At 39.1% G+C, this 25557-nt stretch overlaps 1 protein-coding gene across 2 annotated transcripts in view; it reads left to right on the forward strand.

The window, feature by feature from the left end:
- The window catches only part of LOC115219184 (alpha-1,3-mannosyl-glycoprotein 2-beta-N-acetylglucosaminyltransferase-like), a 238712-nt gene that overhangs the window by 202144 nt on the left and 11011 nt on the right, over window positions 1-25557 (forward strand). For both annotated transcript variants that reach the window (XM_029789293.2, XM_036508888.1), the window contains exons 4-9: window positions 7149-7320; window positions 9121-9229; window positions 11074-11212; window positions 12722-12856; window positions 20995-21085; window positions 24648-24752. In XM_029789293.2, coding sequence (XP_029645153.1) covers window positions 7149-7320; window positions 9121-9229; window positions 11074-11212; window positions 12722-12856; window positions 20995-21085; window positions 24648-24752 — 751 coding nt within the window. The remainder of the gene's footprint in view (window positions 1-7148; window positions 7321-9120; window positions 9230-11073; window positions 11213-12721; window positions 12857-20994; window positions 21086-24647; window positions 24753-25557) is intronic.

Genomic DNA, 25557 nt, shown 5'->3' on the forward strand with positions numbered 1-25557 from the left:
GTTCACCTGAGTAAAACAGGAACCAAAGTGTTTCACAGGTGAAAAAAAAAAAAAAAATGGTTAAGAATTACTGCTCTACAAAGTAACTGATAAATTTTGATGGTACTGAGTATACAGAAGATGGCAATAAAGACTTCACACATATGTTTCACCTGCTAAATTTTCTTCAATATATTTGCTGTCTTTAACCTTTTAACATTTGGATTGCTCTGTCAAACATGATACTTATTTATTCACATAGTTTCCAATTAATCATGAATCCTCTCATAGCTTCAAGAATCTGATGATGTGATTGTTTAGTCTTGTTTATTATAGAGGAGGTGTGGTAGGCTGGATCTGGTAGGTAGAATATTTGCAGCCTGATATGGCTGGTTTAAACGCTGAAGGGTTAACACATGTGTATGGGTCTCATTTTTAAAAGCTTGCTAAACCTATTCACCATACTGCAGCAGTATCCTCTCTGTTGCTCTCTCTCTCTCTCTCTCTCTCTCCCTCCCTCCTCTCCCTCTGTTTTCTCCCCACTCTCTCTTTCCCTCCCTCCTCTCTTCCCCCTCTCCCTCTCTCTTTCTTCACTTCCCTCTCTCTTTGCCCCTCTCTTTCTCTTTGCCCTTCTCTCTTTCTCTCTTTGCTTTTCTCCTTCTCTCTTCATCTCTGAGCTAGTGAGTGAGAATTTCTGCAGTCACTTGACCTATTGATCATGACAGACAAATCACTCACTGAACACTCCGCTCCCCCCACCTATCAGAGTTAGTGGGGAAGATTTTATTTATTGTCACTTGACCTGTAAAATCTATAGAAAATTCCTCCCTCTGTCAGAGCTAAAGGGCAAAGGTAACTGGTCAGTGTGTCAGTAAAATACAGCCCTCACAGAAGTCTCCTTCAATACGAGTCTCTCTCTCCCTCTTTCTCTCTCTCAAGAGAGGAGTTGTGAGGTCCTTTAATCTATTCAAACATAGCAGCTAAATCTTTTGTCAGAAACAGATGAGGACCTAACAGTATATCAGGTTAATATTCCTCAATATATTTCCTACCATTATGGGGATAAGCAGTCAATAAAACAGTTCCACATAGTTGTCAGATATGCTCACCTAATCCCTTTCTTTTTTAATATCTTCAAAAAAAAAAGGGGACTACCTGCACCTAGTTGGGAATCTCTTAGCTCATCAGCTCATCTTTTTCTTTGGCATCCTCTTCCATTCCCATAAAGTGTTGTCAATAATGTAAGAGATATTGTACACTCGACACTGGCCAATCTCTGTTACATCATTGGCCCCTGTCAGCAGCCTCTACATTTGATAATGCATTTGGGCTAGACCTTCATTACTTTGTAAAATTTGTGTCCTTTGCAAAGCCCATCACCACCACCACCGTCACTGCATTAAGGCTCTGTAGCTTGATTTTGCTGATTCAAAAGTGTGATTGGTAGTATATTTGATTCTTCTCAAGCATGTGAAATCAAAATTAATCTCTTTAAATGTAAAATGCTATCAGCTAAAAAAGTCTGTGTTCTTGCAATTAACCGTTCATTGTTTGTTCTTTGTGCAGAAAATAAACTCCAAGTGTAAATTGTAAAAAGAGAGCAATGCCCAGTGTTTATCTCCTCTTCTACTGTTTTCTCTTATTGTCCAGGCCTTTCTACTATGGAACAGAACTGTTTCAATACATGCTTTGAAAAATAGCATTTTAATTCAATCGCCAGCTGAATGTTTTCCAAATAGCCCTTTTGTGACAATAATTTCTGATGAAATACACTGATTATGTTTTTTCAATTAATTTTGCAACTAATAAAAGAATTTCAAGGGACTTCGTAAAATAATTAACTTTTTTTTCTTTACAGTTTGTGTTTATTTCTGTATTACGCTGTTGTTTGTAACATGACAAAAGACTCTTTCATAACATCATGATACAATGTTTTAATTTAAATACAAACACTTCAAGATGAGAGATTTTTTTCTGTCGAACCAAAGGTGGGTTTGGGTAGATTTGGGTGTCAAAGGGGTTAAAATAAATTTTGCATACTGCTACTCCTGCTAATTGATGTCATTACCTAAAGGTATTTTTACTGTCTGACATGTCATATCTAACTAAAATAACAAAAACCTGTGATTCATAGGGCCACGTATGCTGAATGCCCAACCATGGTTACAATATATGATGAGTAAATTACTCTAGCAGAGCCCTTTTTCTTCTTCAGGCTCCAGGTCATGTACACCCAGAAGCTACTGAACACATTCAACAAATCATTTAAGTTTACAGTGCTCCCACTGTATACAACACTGAGTTGTTCCTCTTTTTTGCTATCTGCTATCAGCTAGGTGGACTGGAATGGTTTAAAAAAGTTGAGTGTTTGTTAAGTGGGTATTTCTGATTATTTCATTGACTTGCAGTATTGTGTTCAGTTCCTCAATTGAAGGGAAAAAATGCTGTTTTGATAGACGAGTAGTCACCACTCTGTGGTCTGAATGCTTAATTTTATGGAAACTAGAGAGATAAGGTTATTTTTGTTTTGTTTTGTTTTGTTTTATCTCTTGAGTTTTTTGATTCAGATAAGAATTAATTGCTAGCTTTAAATCTAAACGAGGTCTTGATTTTTATTAAACTTCCTTCTCTACAGAAGGATGAAAGGTTGAGTCAACTCTGATGGGATTTGAACTTGCTAACCTAGAAGAAGGAAATAAAATGCTGAACACATTTCATTTAGTCCAGAAACTCCCATAAGTCTTTGCTGTTGTTACATTCCTCCTGCCCCACCCGTCTCCACTACCATCCAGTGCTCCTTTTGATGGAAATATCGGTTTCTGTTCAGATACCACATTTGTATCTCATTTCTTTTAAAAGGACAAAAGTAATGATTTTTATGTGTGTGTGTGTGTGTGTGTGTGTTCATGTGTGTGTCTGTCTGTACTATAGGCTTCTTTCAGTTTCCATCCACCAAATCTTCTCACAAAGTGAATTGCATCATAGTGCTGCTTTTCTCATAGACAGTGCCCAACTGACCCTACTATACTGTGTAGTCAACAAAATCAAAAGCAAACAATGTGCATGCATGAAATAAAAAATATAAAATGACAATTCACCCATCACAACCTGTACGTATATAAGTATATATAGATATTTTATAGTTGGTAAATAATTATTAATTTAATTATCTCTCTATTTTCTTATTTTCTTAAAAAAATATATAAACCCTGGTTTATCCTGTCACCTTACAGTTGAATATTAATTATAATATTCAACACTTCTTGTAATAGGTAATAAACCAGTATATTCATTGGATTTTATTATCCCTTAATGAGGTTTGTAATCTATATTTGAACTTTTATATATATATATATAATAGTTTGTTCCTTCTCAAGCCATGCCTGGCTCATAAAGGCTGGTTTCCTGGTTTCCTTGGCATATAGGTTCCCCACCTGGATGGGACGCCGGTCCATCACAGGTGAGCTGCAAGATGCAGGAGGAAAGAGTGAGAGATGGTTGTGGCGAAAGAGTCAGCAGAAGTTCGCCATTACCTTCCGCCGGAGCCATGTGGAGCTTAGGCGTTTCACTCATAAATACACACATCGCCCAGTCTGAGATTCGAACCCTCAACCGTAAGTCCGCTGCTCTAACCACTAGACCATGTGCCTCCACACACACACACATATAGGACTTGGGACATTTTGGCTCAGCCATTTTGACACTGTTTAATTGGCATCACTGATGACTTATTTGGTATCAAACATTTTAATAAATCGCTCTCTCTCTCACTTTCTGCCTCCCCCTCTCTCTCTCTCACTCTGCATATTTCTGTATGCATACATTTGCCTCCAATGCCAAAGTCACTGTCACGAAATCAGGTTGAATTTCCACTCAGCTTTGCCAAATTTTCAGTGCCCAAATCATCTTACGCCTATATCTAAACAGCATGTTTAAAATTTGTGTTCTCTATGCCACACCTGGAACCAATGTCAGAGTTGGATATACAGTTTAAATTGCATTTTGTACTTACATATCTGCAGTAACTTACCAATACTTTAAACCTTCATTGCTGTTCACCTCACTGTGAACTCTTTGTTATCATACCTAGCCATTTCTGGTGTCCTACATGTTCATATGCCTAGGTTCTATCAGATCCTTATTACTAATTAATTTATATATATATATATATACTTGTTTCAGTCATCTGACCGTAGCCATGCTGGAGCACCACCTTAAAGGGTTTTAGTTGAAGGAATTGGGGCCCTAGGACTTATTCTTTGTAAGCCTAGTATTTACTTTAGTGGTCTCTTTTGCCAAACAGCTAAGTTATGGTGACATAAACAAACCAGCATCGGTTGTAAAGCAATGGTGGTAGTGGGTGGGGGCAAACATACACACACATAAATATAAAATATATATATATATATATATCTGTAAATTGATATGTTACCATTATTCAATAACCAAGATAAAACTCTGAGTTTCGGATGCCGAAGTGGAATCCACAACACCATCTCTTCGGTTATCCTGCCGGATACTAAAGAGATGGTGTTGTGGATTTCCACTTCAGCATCCGAAACTCAGAGTTTTATCTTGGCTACCAAATAATTGTCACATATTATTTTACAGATAAATTTCCTCTATTTACATAATATTGAGGTCTCTTTCTTTCTTTTGTTATCTTACTGTTTTTCCCAATATATATATATGTATTACAGGCTTATATATATCTCTCTCTATATATATATATGTATGTATAATTGTTTTTGTATCAGGTTATAATTGTGTGTGTGTGTGTGTGGTGTCTTTATGTACCTATAACTTAGCAGTTTGGCAAAAGAGACTGGTAGAATATGTACTAGACTTGAAAAAAAATAGGTACTGGGATTGCTTCCTTCAACTAAATTTCTTCAAGGCAATGCCCCAGCATGGCCACAGTCTGATAACTGGAAACAAGCAAAAAAAAAGCAAAAGAAAACAACTTCTCCATTGTTTTTACGTCTGCTCTTCCTCGTTAGCATGGGTCGGAAGGGGATTTTCATGGTTCTGTAGGTTGTGTTTTACGGCTGAATGCTCTTCCTGTTGTCGGCTCTTAGACAAGTCTTACAGTATTAAAGAACACAACGCATCATTCTAAAACCAAGACACATGTACACACGCATATAAGCCAATTTATGCCTTTGTATATATAAATGTATGCCTATATTATATAATGATAATAATGTATATATGTAATATATTATATATATATATATATCATAATAAGAATAATAATAGTGTATATATGTAATATGATAATACATGTATAATACATACATGTATAACATATACATACGTAATGAATGTATGCATGCATACATACATACCAACATACACATGCTCTAATGACATGTTTATGTACATAAATGTGTGTCAGCTGCTGGGGAAATGAAATCCAATCTTGCCAAATGCAGGATAAACAGATTCAATCCTTTTAAAGTTGGACATCTTAACATAATCCTCGCTTGATCTCTCTGACATTTTTAACTCCACGAAGAAGATATCACCAATTTTTAGTCTGATTCTGTTTTTCCTTATGCTTTTTTGGAAATTTTTTTAATTTTGTTTTGGCTTCTTATTTTTTGGTTCTTTTTTCCATATTTCTTCTTCTTCTTCTTCTTCATCTTCGTCGTTCGCAATCTATTTATTTATGTAATTTTGGTTATATTGGTGTCTGTCTGTGTGTTTTTTGTTGTTTTTTTTTATTTTCTTTGTTTTATTATATATATATTTTACGATTAAAATCTTGTCTTTCAGAAATAAACATGTTTAAGAAATTACATCTGTGTACAAGCATTTAAAGATTACTGATGCTTGCTGTTGGAACTTTGTCTTTGCTCTTCTTCTTGTATCATTGGAAATCAGCAGCAGTCCCATTGCTATTATTGTCATCATCACCGATAGCAACCATTGTAGTTGTCCCATCACATGCTACCTATAGTAACACCACCACCACGACTACCGCCATCACCACTACTACTACCACCATACCACCACCACCACTACTACCACCACCACCTATATTTGGAACATCATCAAAGATCTGATGATGAATCTGCTGTATGGTTGCTCAGCTTGTTAAAAAAACAGCAGCCAAAGATCCCTCATACACCATCCTATTGTCTTAAAAGTAAGGAAAAAAACTTTGGGTTATGTAATTCAAGAAACCCTTAAATAGATGGGATGGTCATGGCTGGGAAGCTTTTGATCATAGGTCGGCTCATGAGGGGGTGTTAAACTGGGGCTAAATGACAACAGCCATTGCTAACATTTCCTTTTACAATTGCTCCCAACATCACCACCACCACCACCACCACCATCATAGATATCACAATAGCTGCTGTTACTAGGGCCATCACTATCGTTAATGTAAGGTTGTTAACTATAGTGACTAACTAAACTATTACCACCACCACCACTGTCATACTGCCATATTCCCTACTGTCACCACTGCAACCATCACCACTAACTTCATTATAGCTACCAGCACTACCAGAAAAGCAGCCAGCCACAGAAAGTGTACCTCAATGAACTCTGTCAGATCCTCAGGGGCACTGAAAAGTAGACATTGAAATGATGATGATGATTTTGTTGGTTGCCTGTATTTGATTCCAAAGAGCTTTTTTCTATCCACCCATCCACCCAGCTCGCCAACCAGTCTTTCCTACGACTCTTCTTTATTCACCTTCCCAGAATTATTCTAATTCTAAGCTAACCTCTGACTTCCTTCTTCATCTCTTTCTTCTCTTGTGTTTATTTAATTATTTATTCATTACCTCTGCCTTCGTTTTCAGTCATGTTTGCTTGTTTGTTTGTTTGTCCATGGACAAGATATCTCAAGAACTGCTGGATGGATTCAGATGAAACTTTCAGGGATGTTTGGCCCTGTGACTGGCACAAATTGATTAGATTTTGGGATCAATCCAGTACCGGACAAGGATTCTGGATTATTTTTTCTAGTTTTTTACTTAATTTTTGAGAGCAGTCGAGTTTATTTCAGATATTCTCATTTTAAAAATCATCTCTGGCTAATCATTGAGAGAACATTGGTGTTGCCTTGGCAAAGGTTTGCGCTCTGCTATGATTATTATTATTACTACTACTACTACTACTACTACTACTATTATTATTATTTTATTTTTTGCTAGGTCGTAAAGGTCAGTTGTCCCATGGCAATGGTTCCAAAGTGAATCTTAACAATATCTTTGAAAAACATATCCGAGACTTTCCGACCACTAGTCCTGAAGAAACGGTTCTGCCTGTTTTACTAATAGCCTGTGACCGCACACAAGTCAGTCGTAGCCTCGATCAGTTGATCAAGTAAGTGACCCTTATTTGGGGATTTCTTTTTCTCCCCCACCTTCACCCCATTCCACACCCCAATAAATTTCCATTCTTTTTCCAAAACACTATTTCATTGTGCTCAGTCTAAAATAGTATTGGCTGCCATCATCATCATGTATTTAAATCATAACTATCCTCAGTCGTTGCCACCATCATTGTTGTTTTCTTCTTCTTCTTCCTTCACTTCTTCTTTCCCTTCTTCTTTCACTTCTTTCTTTTCTTCCCTTCTTTCTTTTCTTTCTTCTCTTCTTTCTCTTTCTCTTCTCTCTCTTCTTTCTCGTTCTCTTCTTTCTCTTCTTTCACTTCTTTCCCTTCTTCTTTCTCTTTCTCTTCTTTCCCTTCTTTCTCTTCTCTCTCTTTCTATTCTTTCTCTTCTTTCACTTCTTTCTCTCTTCTTCTCTTCTTCTTTCTCTTCTTCCTCTTTCCCTTCTTTTTTCTTCTTCTTTCTCTTCTCTCATGTCCGCTTTCCCATCTTTCACTTCATTTTCTTCTTCTTCTTCTTCTTCTTCTTCTTCTTCTTCTTCTTTTTATTCTTCTTCTTCTTCTTCTTCTTCTTATTATTATTATTATTATTATTATTATTATTATTATTATTATTATTATTATTGAGTGAGAGAGCAGTTCATGCCATCAAAGTGACACTGGGGTAAAATATATGAAGCCCAATTTACCCATCATGACTACCCATCTGATAAAGGTACACCAGGCACATATTATTATTGATCTTGTCCTTATTTCAATTATTATTCTCCTTGCTGTTTCTTCTTCCTCCTCCTCCCTTTTTATGCATTCCCCTCCACACACACATTACTGACTAATCTTCCTATGGAAACAGCTGTTAGCCAAATTTGCTATGATAAAGGAATTGAATGTAATGCCCATTATTTTAACTTGTCTACTATACAAGGTGCTTCAAAAGTCTATGTCACATGCTAAGAACTCTTATATCATGAACTACAAATGGTAGCATGACTGGCTTGCCACTCCCCAATCAAACCATCCAACCCATGCCAGCATGGAAAATGGGCATTAAGCAATGATGATATATATATATCATCATCCTCATCATCATCATCATCAATCGTTTAATGTCCGCTTTCCATGCTAGCATGGGTTGGACGGTTAAACTGGGGTCTGGGAAGCCCGAAGGCTGTACCAGGCCAGTGACCGCCAGATCTGACTGGCCTGGTACAGCCTTCGGGCTTCCAGACCCCAGTTAAACCGTCCAACCCATGCTAGCATGGAAAGCGGACGTTAAACGATAATGATGAGTGATATATATATATATATGTAGGTCCCGGTTTGAGTCGGGGTAAATACAGTAAATAAGGTACTCAATACATAGCAGAGTAAATTAATTTATTTTATAGAAGGAGCTTCTACAGGACTAGAACTGTTTCATTCAAAAAAATCATCAGGAAGCTTCCTGATGATTTCTTTTGAATGAAACAGTTCTAGTCCTGTAGAAGCTCCTTCTATAAAATAAAATATATATATATATATATATATATATTCACACACACACACATACATATATACACACACACACACACATATCAAGCGTCTTTCAGTTTCTGTCCACCAAATCCACTCACAAGGCTTTGGTTGTCCCAGGGCTACAATAAAAGACACTTGTTCAAGGTGCCACACAGAGGGACTGAACCTGAAACCATGTGAGTAGGAAGCAAACTTCTTACCACCCATAATGTTAAATGCTTATTGTAGAAATGATTCCTTCAGTGCTTAATGTCTTCTCTCTATCCTTTGTTGCTGTAGATATCGCAAGGATCCTCACAAGTTCCCTATAGTGGTCAGCCAGGACTGCGGACATGTGAAGACGTCGATGACCATTGATCGATACAAGGACAAAGTTACACACATCAAGGTAAGCTGGTCTTGTATTGCGTATGTTGAGAGATGAGGATGGGTAGGTCGTGTAGATATGTGTTTATATATAAGGCACATGGCTCAGTGGTTAGAGCATCGGGCTTGCAATCATGACATAGTGAGTTCAATTCCTGGGCTGGGTTGCGTGTTGTGTTCTTGAGCAAGACACTTTATTTCACGTTACTCAGCTGTAGAAATGAGTTGCAATATCACTGGTGCCAAGTTGTATTGGCCTTTGCCTTTCCCTTGAAGACCATCTGTAGCATGGAGAGAGGAGGCTGCTATGCATGGGTGCCTGCTGGTCTCCCATAAACAACCTTACCTGGCCTTGTGCTTCAGAGGGTAACTTTCTAGGTGCAATCCCATGGTCATTCTTGACCAAAGGGGATCCATCATCTGACTGGCCCTCATGCCGATGGCACATAAAAGCACCCACTACACTCTTAGTGTGGTTGGCATTAGGAAGGGCATCCAGCTGTAGAAACTTTGCCAGACCAGTGCCACCTGACTGGCTCTCATGCTGGTGGCATGCAATAAGCACCATTTATGCGTGGGTCATTGCCAGTGCTGCCTCACTGGCTCCCCGTGCTGATAGCATGTAAAAATCAACATCCAAACGTGGCTGATGCCAGTACTGCTTGACTGGCTCCCGTGCTGGTGGCACATAAAAATCAGCCACTACATTCTTGAAGGTGTTAGGAAGGGCATCCAGCTGTAGAAACACTGCCAGATCAGATTGGAGCCTGGTGCAGCCTCCTGGCTTGCACAGTGGGACTGAACCCGGAATCATATGGTTGGGACACAAACTTCTTACTGCACAGCCACTCCTGCACTTACATATAAACACCAAAAAAAAAAAAAACAAGATGAGGATAAATATCCGTCAAATGTAAATAATGTAAATAATCCAGATACACCTGTACACTTATTAGGATCAGTGAGTGTGCTAGGTTACTGTTCAGCAAGCCCATCTAACTCAATGACGCATGAAAATGAAGCATGAGTTACTGTAAAGTAACTCAATGAAGCATGAAAAATCAGGTGTTTATATACTGATGTGGTAATAATGTGTGTGTGAGAGAGAGAGAGAGAGAGAGGCAGAACATGGACTTTGCCTTTCATCCTTTCGGGGTCGATAAATTAAGTACCGGTTGCATACTGGGGTCGATCTTATCAACTGGCCCTTTCCCTTAAAAATTTCGGGCCTTGTGCCTAGAGTAGAAAAGAATTGGTAGAGCTTTATACATATTGTTTTAAACCGGGTGAGTGGTTAAATCTGCTATCCAAGTAGGTCATGGTTGGATTTGAGCTTAGAATGCAAAGATCCAAAACTAATACCACAAAGCATTTGGTCCAACGTTGTTAACTTACTGCCATTTTAAATGCCTTATTCTTTTACTTGCTTAAGTCATTTGACTGCAGCCATGCTGGAGCACTGCTTTTAGTTGGACAAGTCGACTCTGGGAATTATTCTTTGTAAGCCTAGTACTTATTCTATCAGTCTCTTTTGCCGAATTGTTAAGTTACAGGGACATAAAAACACCAACATTGGTTGTCAAGCGATGGTGAGGTGAACTAATGCAGACACACACACACACTCACGACAAGCTTCTTTCAATTTCCAGCTACCAAATCCACTCACAAGGCTTTGGTTGGCCCAAAGTACCACACAGTGGGACTGAACCTGGAACCATGTGGTTGCAAAGTAAGCTATAGATTTGTGTGTGTGTGTGGACCCAGGAAAAGGATGAGAGGCAAAGTTGACTTTGATAGGGTTTGAACCCAGAGTGCAGAGTATCAGAATGACTATCACCAAGCATCTTTTTTTTTTTGTCTTTGCAGCATCCTGATTTGAGTGACATCAACCTGCCATGGCCACAGACCAAATTCCAAGGTTACTACAAAATAGCCCGACACTACAGGTGGGCCATCAATCAAGTATTAGTGAAACTTAATTTCTCAGCTGTGATAATTGTTGAAGGTAAGCACTTCACTGGGATGCTCTGTATAAAGATCTATGTGTGGGCATGCATGGGTGTGTTCATGTATGTGTGTGTGTTTGTGCTCGTGTGCATGTGTATGTGTTTTTGCTTGTATGCATGTGTGTGTGTATGTGTGTACATATGTGGGTGTGTCCGTGTGCATGGTAGTTTGTGTGTGTGCATGCATGGGTGTGTTCATGTATGTATGTGTGTGTGTTTGTGCTCTTGTGCATGTGTATGTTTTGGTTTGTATACATGTGTGTGTGTATGTGTGTTCATATGTGGGTGTGCATGTGTGCATGGTTGTTTGTGTGTATATGTATGTATGTGCATGTTTGTGTGAATATGTGTGTGTACATCTGTCTGCATGCGTGGATGTGTTCATGTACATGTATGTGTGTGTGCATATGTGTTTGTGTTTGCACATGCATTTGTGTGTGTGTATGCATGCATGTTTGTTTGCATGTGTATGTGTGTTTGTATACATGCGTGTGTTTGTGTGTGGTCATATTATTTGCCATTATTGGTGCTGATGTCAATTAACTCCCCACATGCACACTTCACTCCGAATCAGTTCTGATTGATTGAACAAATTTATGATGAAATGGTGTTCCAGCTGTGACCATCCTGTTGTGCATCTAGAACTACATTATCTGGAGTGATTTTTGCAAAATTTTTTAAGAGCATAAGAAGCTATTTGAGGACTGTATGGCTGCTGTTTCTAGCAGAACATGCAACCACGTACAAATTTCCTTGTTTGTTCATTGTGATGGCATTGGTGGTTGTGGCAGTTGTGATGGCAATGATTAATGATGTATGGTGGTAGTATGATGATGATGATGATGATGATGGTGGTGGTGGCGGTGGTGATTGATAGTGATGATGATGGTGGTGATAGTGGTGGTGGTTGTGATAGTGATGATGATGATTATGGTGTTGGTAGTGATGATGATGGTGGTGGTTGTGATAGTGATGATGATGATTATGGTGTTGGTTGTGATGATGATGGTGGTGATAGTGGTGGTGGTTGTGATAGTGATGATGATTATGGTGTTGGTAGTGATGATGATGGTGGTGGTAGTTGTGGTGGTTGTGATAGTGATGATGATGATTATGGTGTTGGTTGTGATGATGATGGTGGTGATAGTGATGGTGGTTGTGATAGTGATGATGATTATGGTGTTGGTAGTGATGATGATGGTGGTGGTAGTTGTGGTGGTTGTGATAGTGATGATGATGGTGGTGGTAGTTGTGGTTGTGATAGTGATGATGATGATTATGGTGTTGGTTGTGATGATGATGGTGGTGGTAGTGGTGGTGGTTGTGATAGTGATGATGATGATTATGATAGTGGTGTTGGTTGTGATGATGATGACGATGACAATAATGTTGATGATACTGCTGGTGAAGCTGCGGACCTGATTTAATAACTGATTCCTAGTTTTCCTTTTATATTCTCCCTCTCACTCCCTCTCTCACTCTCTCTCTTTTTCTCTTTGATTTTCCAGATGACCTTGACATATCTCCTGATTTTTTTGAATATTTTGCTGCCACTTACCCAATTCTTCGAGCTGATCCCCTGCTGTGGTGTGTCTCTGCATGGAACGACAACGGCAAGGACGGAATGGTGTCTAATGATGCAAGTCAGTATCTTAATCTTGACAACGATGGTGATGATGTCACAAAACAATGTGTGCGTGCGTGTGTGTGTGACTATGAATGTGTGCATGTTATATGTGTATATTTCAGTATGTGTATGTGTCTAATTTTTTGCTGCATATCTGTAAATAGGCACAGGAATGGCTGTGTGGTAAGGTGCAGGAGTGGCTGTGTGGTAAGAAGCTGGCTTCTCAATCACTTGGTTTCAGGCTCAGTCCCATTGCGTGGCACCTTGGGCAAGTATCTTCCACTATAGCTTGGGAAGCCAGCTTCTTTCCACACAGCCTATATATCCAGCCATAGAAACCATGCCAAAACAGACAATTAGAGCATGGTGCAGCTCTCCAACTTGCCAGTTCCTGTCAAACTGTCCAACCCATGCCAGCATGGAAAATCAATGTTAAATGATGATGATGATGATATATAGATGAGTGGCTGTATGGTAAGTAGCTGTAGGCGTAGGAGTGGTTGTGTAGTAAATAGCTTGCTTACAAACCACATAGTTCCAGGTTCAGTCCCACTGCATGGCACCTTGGGCAAGTGTCTTCTACTATAGCCTCAGGCTGACCAACGCCTTGTGAGTGGATTTGGTAGACGGAAACTGAAAGAAGCCAGTCGTAAATATGTTTGTATATATGTATATATATATAATGTGTGTGTGTATATGTTTGTGTGTCTGTGTTTGTCCCCCCAGCATCACTTGACAACCGATGCTGGTGTGTTTACGTGTCCGTAACTTAACAGTTTGGCAAAAGAGACCAATAGAATAAGTACTAGGCTTACAAAGAATAAGTCCTGGGGTTGATTTTCTCGACTAAAGGCGGTGCTCCAGCATGGCCACAGTCAAATGACTGAAACAAGTAAAAGGGTATAAGTCTAAACCCTAACTTTGTAATGACAAAGGTATTTTACTAAATTTCTTCATTACTTTCAAAAATTAATTGAAATAAGGCAGTCTGTTTCAAGAGCGATGTCATAAAACGGTTAAATGCCGTCATCATTTAAAGTCCACTTTCCATGCTGGCATTTTTAATATCTGAAACTTAATCATTCTCTGGTTTGGAGTGTCAGCAACAGTAATGAAGTGACCTGTTTGGTACACTCACACATCTTCTATGCTCTGGAAATCAATATTTTCCACAGCTAGTTACTGATGTGTTTGGGAAGCTGCTTTAATGTAAAGGCTATATTAAATAATAATAACAATAATAATAATGATGATGATGATAATCTTTTCTTTCATAGGCACAAGGCTTGAAATTTGTGGGGAGGGGACTAGTTGATTACACTGACCCTCAGTATCTCACTGGTACTTACTTTATCAACCCTGAAAGGAAAAGTTGACCTCAGCAGAATCTGAATTTAGAATGTAGCAATGAGCAAAATACCACTAAACATTTTGTCCAGCGTGCTAACGAGCCTTGACATGACAATGATAATAATAATAATGATAATGGTTTCAAATTTTGGCACCAGGCCAGCAATATGGTGGGGAGAGGGTTAGTTGATTACACTGACCCTCAGTATCTCACTGGTATTTACTTTATCAACCCTGAAAGGAAAAGTTGACCTCAGCAGAATCTGAATTTAGAATGTAGCGATGAGCAAAATAGCGCTAAACATTTTGTCCAGCGTGCTAAGGAGCCTTGACATGACAATGATAATAATAATAATAATAATAATAATAATGATAATGGTTTCAAATTTTGGCACCAGGCCAGCAATATGGTGGGGAGAGGGTTAGTTGATTACATTGACCTCAGTACATAACTGGTACTTACTTTATTGATGCTGAACGGGTGAAAGGTAAAGTTTGACCACAGTGGAATTTGAACTCAGAACATGAAGATGGGTGAAATACCGCTAAGCATTTCACCTGGCATGCTAACGATTCTGCCAGCTTGCCAGAGAGATGAGCTGGCAGAATCGTTAGCACGCCAGGTGAAATGCTTAGCAGTATTTTGCCTGTTGCTATATTCTGAGTTCAAATTCTACTGAGGTTGACTTTGCCTTTCATCATTTTGGGGTCGGTAAATTAAGTACCAGTGAAATACTGGGGTCAATGTAATCGACTAGTCCCCTCTCCCCAAATTTCATGCCTTGTGCCTTTATTAGAAAGGATTATTATTATTATCATAATTTCATTATTATTATGATGATGATTTGTAAAGCCCATGGGCAATTATAATTGCCCACAGGCATATAGCCTAATGGTTAAGAGCGCGGGCTACTAGCCCCAAGATTGCAAGTTCAATTGCAGGCAGTGCCGTGAATAAATGATAACAATAATAATAATAACAATAACATTAGGAGTGGTTGTGTGGTAAGTAGCTTGCTTACCAACATGGTTCCAGGATCAGTCCCACTGTGTGGCACCTTGGGCAAGTGTCTTCTACTATAGCCTCGGGCTGACCAAAGCCTTGTGAGTAGATTTGGTAGACGGAAACTGAAAGAAGCCCATCATATATATGTATATATGTGTGTGTGTGTGTGTTGTCCCCCCAACATTGCTTGACAACCGATGTTGGTGTGTTTACGTCCCTGTAACTTAACAGTTCAGCAAAAAGAGCCTGATAGAATAAACACTAGGCTTACAAAGAATAAGTCCTGGTGTCGATTTGCTTGACTAAAGGCAGTGTTTCAGCATGGCTGCAGTCAAATGACTGAAACAAGTAAAAGAGTAGGAATGAGAACCCAGAGTTGGGTACACAAAATTCTACCAGGGCACTTGAAGGCCAGAGAGTAAATCAGCCAAAACGTTGTGGTAACAACAAAGAAGATGAGGACACGTATCTGTCCAATGTAAATAATGAAAATAATAAAATATCATAAAACTTGCCTAACATAATTTAAAATAATAACAGTGAAATTAGCTGACTACGACACCAATGGCTATTTGCAACAACTGACAAACAGTAAAAATGAATTGCCTAAATTTTAATGATGGAAACCATGTTGCTTAGCTGTGCACTGCTCAACCAATCATCTGACTGGCTATTAAAGAACCATCGGGGCAGTAAATTCATGATGGTAGGCACCAGACACTGACATCTATGTGATTATTGAAATATCATCTGTCTTGCCAAATAGAATCTATTATGACCTCAAATAACCTTTATATATCTCTAGGCTCTGAGTATTGGTTTTTGTTTGGTGTCTATTAAAACATGCTAAAAACAGGTGCATCCATTTTGTGAATAATGCCAATACGTTGAACCAAAAGTTGTAATTTACTGTTGTGAAATCATCATCATCATCATCATCGTTTAATGTCCGCTTTCCATGCTAGCATGGGTTGGACGATTTGACTGAGGACTGGCGAACCAGATGGCTGCACAAGGCTCCAACCACTCTGAAAGTGTAGTGGGTGCTTTTAAATGTCACCGGCATGAGGGCCAGTCAGGCGGTACTGGCAACGGCCATGCTCAAATGGTGTTTTTTACGTGCTACCTGCATAGGAGCCAGTCAAGCGGCACTGGCAACAACCTCGCTCGAATGTTTTTTCGCATGCCATCGGTACAAGTGCCAGTAAGGCGATGCTGGTAACAATCACACTCAAATGGTGCTTTTTACATGCCACCAGCACGGAAGCCAGTTAGCTGCTCTGGCAACAATCACACTCGGATGGTGCTCTTAGCGCTCCACTAGCACAGATGCCAGTCATCGAATTTGATTTCGATTTGAATATTGATTTCAAATTTTGGCACAAGGCCAGCAATTTGGAAGTGTGCGAGGGGGTGGGAGTGTAAGGGTGATTAAGTTGATTACACTGATTCCGCTACTCAACTGGTGCTTTTGTCAACCCTGAAAGGATGAAAGATAAAGTCAACCTTGGCGGAATTTGAACTCAGAATGTAAAGATGGATGAAATGCCACTAAGCATTCCACCTGGTGTGCAAATGATTCTGCCAGCTTGCAACCTTAATAATGATAATAATGATAATCCTTTCTACTGGAGGCACAAGACCCAGTGTTTCACCGGTACTTAATCTATTGACCCCAAAAGGCTGAAAGGCAAAGTCGACCTCAGAGGAATTTGAACTCTTGAACATAGTGATGGGCGAAATACCGCTAAGCATTTCATCTACCATGCTAATGATTCTGCCAGCTCGCCACCTTAATAATAATAATAATTTCAACTTTTGACACAAGGCCAGCAATTTCAGAGGGAGGGGTTAGTTGATTACATCATCCCCAGTACTCAACTGGTATTTACTTTGTCAACCCTGAAAGGATGAAAGGTAAAGTTGACCTTGGCAGAATTTAAACTCAAAATGTAAATTATTTACATTATTTACATTTGACGGATATTTGTCCTCATCTTGTTTGTTGTTAATATGTTTCGGCTGATATACCCTCCAGCCTTCATCAAGTGTCTTGGGGAAACTTCGAACCTGGGTTATCATTCCTAAGGTATTTTTTGATGTTGCATGCATACATATATGTGTGTGTGTTTTGTTTTCCATGCTGGCATGGGTTGGACCATTTTACCAGGACTGGCAAGATGGAGAGCTGCAACAAGTCCCAGTCTGATTTATCCTAGTTTCTACAGTTGGATGCCCTTCCTGTCACCAACCATTTTATAGAATGTGCTGGGAGTTCTATGCGTTGAAAAAGCACGGTTTTTTTACATGACACCACTTATGCTGGTCTATGTGTATGTATATCTAAAGACAATGGGCTTTTTTCAGTTTCCACCTAATAAATCCATTCTCAAGGTTTTGGTCAGCCAAGGGCTCTAGATTGAACCCAGGACCACATGGTTGTGAAGCAAGCTTTTGATCACATATCCACTCCTGTGCCTATCTATCTTTCTATCTGTCTGTCTGTCTGTCTGTCTGTCTGTCTGTCTGTCTCACTATATCTATATATTTATCTGTCTATATTTTCCTGTTTATCTATCTTTCTGTCTGTCCTGCCTTGCTGTCTGTTTATAGCACAAAGTTGTTAAGTCATTATTTAATACGATGCTAATTTTAGAGTGTTGATGATCATATAAACTCGTTAGATATTCTATATTTATGCTATGACTTATTGCTAGAGCAGTAAATTATTTTCACTTCATTTAACTTTGTCTTTCTCTGTCCCATGAAACATTTCTGTCGCTGTGTATCGGTATTGTTTTCAAATGACCTACCCTTGGGTGTGTGTGTGTGTATGTGTACACGCGTGTGATTTGATAAAGCAAAACTTCATAACGTCTCAGTAATACACACACACACACACACACACACACACATGCCTATATATATATATATATATATATATACACACACACTGATGCAAACGCCCAGATATTCTCTCTGAAGGTTTACAAATATGTGTGTATGTGTAATTTAATAACATGAAACTTCATAGTGTATCTTATGTAATATGTCTGTCTCCACTTCGCTCGTTCTATCATCATCATCATCATCATTTTATGTCTGTCTTCTGTGCTGGCATATACACACACACAAATATATATGTATGAAGTGACCCGACAAATGAAGTGAGTTCATGGCTTGCAGGACGGCCTGCTGTGCTAACCTTGGATCGTAGGGTGACCCGCTGTGCTTGAGGAGACCTACTGAGTCAAGTACATCAACGTCAAAATAAAAGTCAAATGGGCATTGTAGTTGTGATACCCGTGCCAGTGGCACGTTGGGCCTCACAGAGGCAATGACAAAAGACCGAGATCTCTGAGATGTGCTGTGATTGCGAAGACCCGACAAATGAAGTGAGTTCATGGCTCGCAGTACGGCCTGCTGTGCTAACCTTGGATCGTAGGGTGATCCACTGTGCTTGAGGAGACCTATTGAGTCAAGTACATCAACGTCAAAATAAAAATCAAATGGGCATTGTAGTTGTGATACCCGTGCCAGTGGCACGTTGGGCCTCACAGAGGCAATGACAAAAGACCAAGATCTCTGAGATGTGCTGTGATTGCGAAGACCCGACAAATGAAGTGAGTTCATGGCTCGCAGTACGGCCTGCTGTGCTAACCTTGGATCGTAGGGTGACCCGCTGTGCTTGAGGAGACCTATTGAGTCAAGTACATCAACGTCAAAATAAAAATCAAATGGGCATTGTAGTTGTGATACCCGTGCCAGTGGCACGTTGGGCCTCACAGAGGCAATGACAAAAGACCAAGATCTCTGAGATGTGCTGTGATTGCGAAGACCCGACAAATGAAGTGAGTTCATGGCTCGCAGTACGGCCTGCTGTGCTAACCTTGGATCGTAGGGTGACCCGCTGTGCTTGAGGAGACCTATTGAGTCAAGTACACCAACGTCAAAATAAAAGTCAAATGGAAATTGTAGTTGTGATACCTGTGCCAGTGGCACGTAAAAAGCACCATCCGAACGTGGCCAATGCCAGCACCGCCTGTTCTTGTCTGACCCATAGAAGCATGGAAAAGTGGGTGTTAAAACAAACGATGAAGACGACGACGATGATGATGATGATGTACACACATACATAAACCAACCAAGTGGACACTGTGTAGTCAGTCAAATTGTAGAAATAGCAGCCAAATCTTCTACAACAATTATACTGTACCGTCTTGCAAGTTACAGCACACATCGGTTGATGCTGTCTTTAGATGCTCTTAGTGAAGAGGAGTGAGAGAGAAAACCCAATGATGGAACAATCACAGCTGATCATAGGTCTGTCTGCTGGTTTGACCGGGGCTGGGGGGGGGGGGGCGAGCTAAACACAGACAACAACAACAACAACACCAATACCATCAGCAACCACTGATTTTGATGAATCACTGAAAAGTATGTCTAAGGTCTTGCAGGGCGTGGGGCATTCTGTTGTTATTGTTAAACTGGTGGACTAAGTGCTCGGCAGCATTTCCGTTGGCTCCTTGCATTCTGAGTTCAAATCCCATTAAGATCAGCTTTGCCTTTTATCCTTTCAGGGTCAATAAAGTAAAAGTATCGACCAGACACTGGGGTCAGTGTAATAAACTTGCCCTTTCCTCTCAAAATTTCAGGCCTTGTGCCAAAATTAGCTAGAATTAACATTTTATTATGATTATTATTATTATTATTATTATTGCTATTATTATTTTTATAATCATCACCATTATCATCATCATTATTATTATTATTATTATTATTATTATTATTATTCACTAACTGTCTGCTTGATTGTTTAGTTTCTGTTATTCAGTGGGACCCTTTATTTTTATTTTATCTTATTTATTTGTCTCTTTCCGCCCTACCCCCCTACCGCCCGCCCCCCACACACACCCACACACTTGATTTCAAAACTTCTTAGTCTTCACAAAGCCAGAGCACATCAGTTATTAATTCCTCGATATATATTAAATTATTGTCTTCACAAAGTCACCCTGTCTGGTCTTTCAGGCTTTAACCAGTTCTGCTGGAGCTGAGCTTTCTTTTTCTATTCCTGTTGTTGTTGTTGTTGTTATTTCATTCATTCATTCATTCATTCAGCTAGTTATTCATTCATTCATTCACTCATTGTTCTCTTTGACCCCTTCCCCCACTGTCCCTCACCCCCTTTTCTACCATCTAGTACAATAGAACTGCCCTAACTACTCCGATGTTTCACCACCTCTTGATGCTTGCTTGCTTATCTATCTATCTATCTGTCTGTCTGTCTGTCTGTCTATCTATATCTCTCTATCTATCTATCTATCTATCTCTCTCTCTCTCTCTCTCTCTCTCTATATATATATATATATATATAATATATATATATATATATATATTTATATATATGCCTGTCTGTCTACCTATCTATTTACCTCTGTCTGTCTTCCTATCTATCTGTCTATCCATTTACACACACACACACACATTTTCTCTCTCTCTCACTCTCTCCCCTCCGATAAAAATTCTCACTCTATCTCTCTGCATCTCTTTAAATCACCTTTCCTCTTCATTCACCGTCTATCTGTTCATCTTTCTGTCTGCTCTCTTTCTCCCTCTCCAGCAGATTTCATCCTCTTCTCCATCCTGTAATAATCTGTTCATCCATCCTGTAATATCTACATCAGCTCTCCAATACTTAATCTTCATATCACCCCCTACTCTTAATCTCTCTTGTAATATCCTTACATACCTCTTCACCTTATCCTGATCTCCCCACTTGTCTTTCTCTCCTCCAGACCTCCTCTACCGTACAGATTTCTTCCCTGGTCTTGGATGGATGATGGAACGGAGAACATGGTTGGAGTTGGAACCCAAGTGGCCAAAAACGTGAGTATCTCTCTCTCTTTCTCCTTCTGTTCTTAAGTGGGTGGGTGTGTGTGTGTTCATTTAACACACACTTTTCCACATTTACATATACATTAGTTGGGGTGCTAGATTCCCTTGTTCTAAATTATAAGGACACAGATCATGCCATATAGCCAGCTGGAGGCGATGCCTCCTGGGGTTAAATTACAGCAACATTAGTCCTAAACCAAGACTGCCATGTTATGTTGGCAAACAGTCTTTACTACAAAGTACTGTTGCTGAATATCTCACATTGTGAGTTGAAAAATAGTAAACCCATCGTATATCATCATTATCATCTTTTAACATCGGGTACTCAACACGGGGATGGGGGCCCAATGCAAGTGACTTACCCCCTCCCCCGAAACTTGCTGCCCTAGGGCCAAAATTTGAAACATATATTAAATATATCTGGGGGAATTAAGGAGACTTGTTGTCCGTGAGGTTAAAATGCTGGACTACCAAAACTCTGAAGTTAGACTCAAATCATCATCATTGTCATTTTAATGTCCATGCTTGCCTTGGTCAGACTGAATTTGTTGGGGCAGATTTTTCTGCAGCCAGTTCCTGTTACTATCCCTCACCTGTTTCCAAGTATAGTAATATTTTCCCATGACTTGACATGTTACCGTGGAAGACTAAGAGCAAGGAACACCACTTGTATGACAAGGCCATTCGTTTACAGTTATTGCAGTGTCAAGACAAGGAGACCCAAACACGCACGTACATTCTTATAAATGCAAAGTCACACACATACAAAGGGCTTCTGTCAGTTTCTGTCCCCCAAATTCCTTCACAAGGTGTCATGCAGTGAGACTGATCCTGGAACCATGTGGTTGAGAACCCAACTTCTTAACACTCATACACACCTATGTGTATTTAATGAACAAAAACAAAAAAAAAAGCTGGTCATTTGCATATTGTTGATACTCTTCAAAATTAAATTAATTATAACACAAACACGTATTTTATTAGAAATATAGTTGCAAAACCCATTAAACATATATTAAATATATTTAATTTATGAGTTCAAATTCCGCTGAGGTCAAGTTTGCTTTTCATCCTTTCAGAATGAAAGGCAAAGATAATATTACCTTCCAGTGAAGCAAACACGGAATTACCCTTTGGAGGAAGGAATTTACAGCATGAGTGACAACTCCTAGTAGTCACAGACATTAAATACAAATTGATACAGTTAGCCGTAATCTGGAACATAACTGAGAGCTACCACAGTATCCAACTGGATAAAATACATCTCTAAAATATCCAACTCTGCTGGGTGGTTGGTGTTAGGAAGGGCATCCAGCTGTAAAAACCTAGCCAAAACAGACAGTTGATTACAGTTAGGGGCTGAACCTGGAACCATGTGGTTGAGAAGCCAACTTCTTACCACACATAGGTGAAAACACCTATGCCTAATTAACGAGCAAAGTAAAAAAAAAAAAAGAAAAAAAGAAACCAGTTGTTAGCATATTGTTGATACTCTCCAAAATTAATTGTAACACAAACACATTGCATTTCATTAGAAAGCCGTTAAATTAAAAGTTGGTTAAAGTTGGTGTCACAAAAGAAGTTCATGTAGGACTATGACATAACAGTTATTAACAACAGGAAACAAAGCAAAGACTGTTTTTGTTTTGTTTTTCTTATGTGAATAGTTTTGACATGTGAAAAGATGAAAAGGATGGGTTTTCTATTTGAAACTTGTTTTTACAGGTTATGAATGTCTGTTTCTGCATCTGTGGTCTGTTTTATATTCGCTTTTGCATGTTTGTGTGTTTCGGTGTGTATATGTGTATACGTATGCGGATGTTACTTTGTAGGTCACCTGAATACGAGTTCTTATGTATACTTATTTATTTGCATACTTATTTATACACACATACAATATATATATATATATACGTGGAGGTGCAATGGTGCAGTGGTTAGAGCAGCGGACTTGCAGTCGTAGGATCACGGTTTCGATTCCCAGACCGGACATTGTGTTTATTGAGAAAAAAACATGAGACTCTGGCATGTGGTGGTGGTGAACCCTGCCGTGTTCTTTCACTACAACTTTCTCTCGCTCTTTCTTCCTGTTTCTCTTGTACCTATATTTCAAAGGGCCAGCATTGTCACACTCTGTATCACACTGAATCTCCCCAAGAACTAAGTTAAGGGTACACGTGTCTGTGGAGTGCTCAGCCACTTGCACATTAATTTCATGAGCAGGCTGTTCTGTTGATTGGATCAACTGGAACCCTTGTCATCGTAATTGACAGAGTGCTGTAGTATACCCCCCCCCCCACACACACATATATATATACATACATACAACACACACACACACATATATATATACATACATACACACACACACACATATGTTTATACATATATATATATATATATATTAATGTGAGATTCATCATTATCATCATTGTTTAGCATCTGCCTTCCATGTTGGCATGGGTTGACCTGAGCTGGCCAGGCAGGAGCCTGCACCAAACTTCTGTGTCTCTTTTGGCTGGGTTTTTACAGCTGGATACCCTTCCTAACACCAACCACCCAGCAAAGTTGGATATTTTAGAGACGTATTTTATCCAGTTGGATACTGTGGTAGCTCTCAGTTATGTTCCAGATTACGGCTAACTGTATCAATTTGTATTTAATGTCTGTGACTACTAGGAGTTGTCACTCATGCTGTAAATTCCTTCCTCCAAAGGGTAATTCCGTGTTTGCTTCACTGGAAGGTAATATTATCTTTGCCTTTCATTCTGAAAGGATGAAAAGCAAACTTGACCTCAGCGGAATCTGAACTCAGAACATAAGGATATCTGAAATACTGCTAAGTATTTTGTCTGGTGCTAATGGTTCTACCAACTGTCTGCCTTAATGTTAATGATAATAATGATAACATAAGCTCAAGGCCTGATGTATGGAGGGAGGAAGTACATTGATATAATTGAGGCTAGTATGAGACTGATATTTTATTTTATTAACCCCAAATGAATGTAAAGCAGAGTTGGCCTTGACTGAATTTGAAACCTGAATCTAAAGAATAATTTATTTTGATGCTTAAACTCAAGGTTGTTGTTTGTTTTCCCTCTGAAAAAGCCACGATTGTCTCTCCTTTTTAAATCAAAATTGATTCCGCTAGCAATACTGATGCTCATTGTAACAGAAATAAATACCTTCTAATACCATTTTGAGGATTTTCATTGACCCTCAACCTTCTAGCATTTAAAGGATTGATCCAAATATTCTACATGTTTTATGTTGAAACTGGCCTGATCAAGACTTTCACACCTTCCCTACAATGTTATACTAAAAATATACAATTCCATCATTGAAACTGCTAAGCCATGATTAATTTAAAACATTGTGAATGAATAATCATTTTACAATTGACAGAGTAATCTGAATGCTTAAAGGGTTAATCCTTGTTTCCTTTCATCAAAATTTTGTTTGGATGTTTACCACCATAGTTCATCACTGTTCTCATTACCCAATGCTTCATCTAATTAATCTCTAATCCTTGTGTTTAATTTGATCTTTTTAGATTTTGGGATGACTGGATGCGCCATCCGGAACAGAGGAAAAACAGGGCCTGTATCAGACCCGAAATATGTCGAACGAGTACTTTTGGCAAACAAGGAGTTAGCAAGTGGGTTTACTCATTACAAAGACATTTCTTTGACTTCTTTTTTTTTGTTTGTTTGTTTCTTCCCTTTTAGTTTCCTTATATAAGTAAAAGTTACATCTTTGTATATCTTGTTTGCCCTTTATATCTATGCACATATAACTACATACAAACATGCATGCATGCATACGACAGATTTCATTCAATTGCTGTCTGCCAAATCCATTCACAAGGCTACAATAGAAGGGGTTGATAAATAAAGTACCAGTTTTGCACGGGGGGGGGGCGATATAATCGACTCAATCCCTTCGTCTGTCCTTGTTTGTCCCCTCTATGTTTAGCCCCTTGTGGGCAGTAAAGAAATATACAATAGAAGACACTTGCCCAAGGTGCCATGGAGTGGGACTTAACCCGGAACCATGTGGTTGGGAAGCAAACTTCTTACCACACAGTCACTCCCGTGCCTGTGTGTGTGTATAAAATTTATATATAGCCTTTTGGTTAGCATATAATAATTCTCAGTTATGAACTCGAGGTTCATTCCAACTTTGTGGCATTGGTTTGGCCAAGTGTCTTCTACTAAACGATCAGGGCAACGCAAGGTTTATCATCAAAATAACCTCAGCAAAGGAAGCCTGTTGACCAGACTGCTCTTGTCATTGAAAGAGCCAGTCATAGACCTGCAGTGTCACTCTGACTCTGCCTGGGGAGTTTGTTAATGATTACAATTGGTTATGCAATACTCAACCACAGGACACTTTATGACAGTGAATAGACAGTCCAGTTAATTGAACAACTGGAAGAACCTTCGTTAACTGAAACCTTCACA

Source organism: Octopus sinensis, linkage group LG14, assembly GCF_006345805.1.
Source record: "Octopus sinensis linkage group LG14, ASM634580v1, whole genome shotgun sequence".
NCBI classification, from domain to species: Eukaryota; Metazoa; Mollusca; class Cephalopoda; order Octopoda; family Octopodidae; genus Octopus; species Octopus sinensis.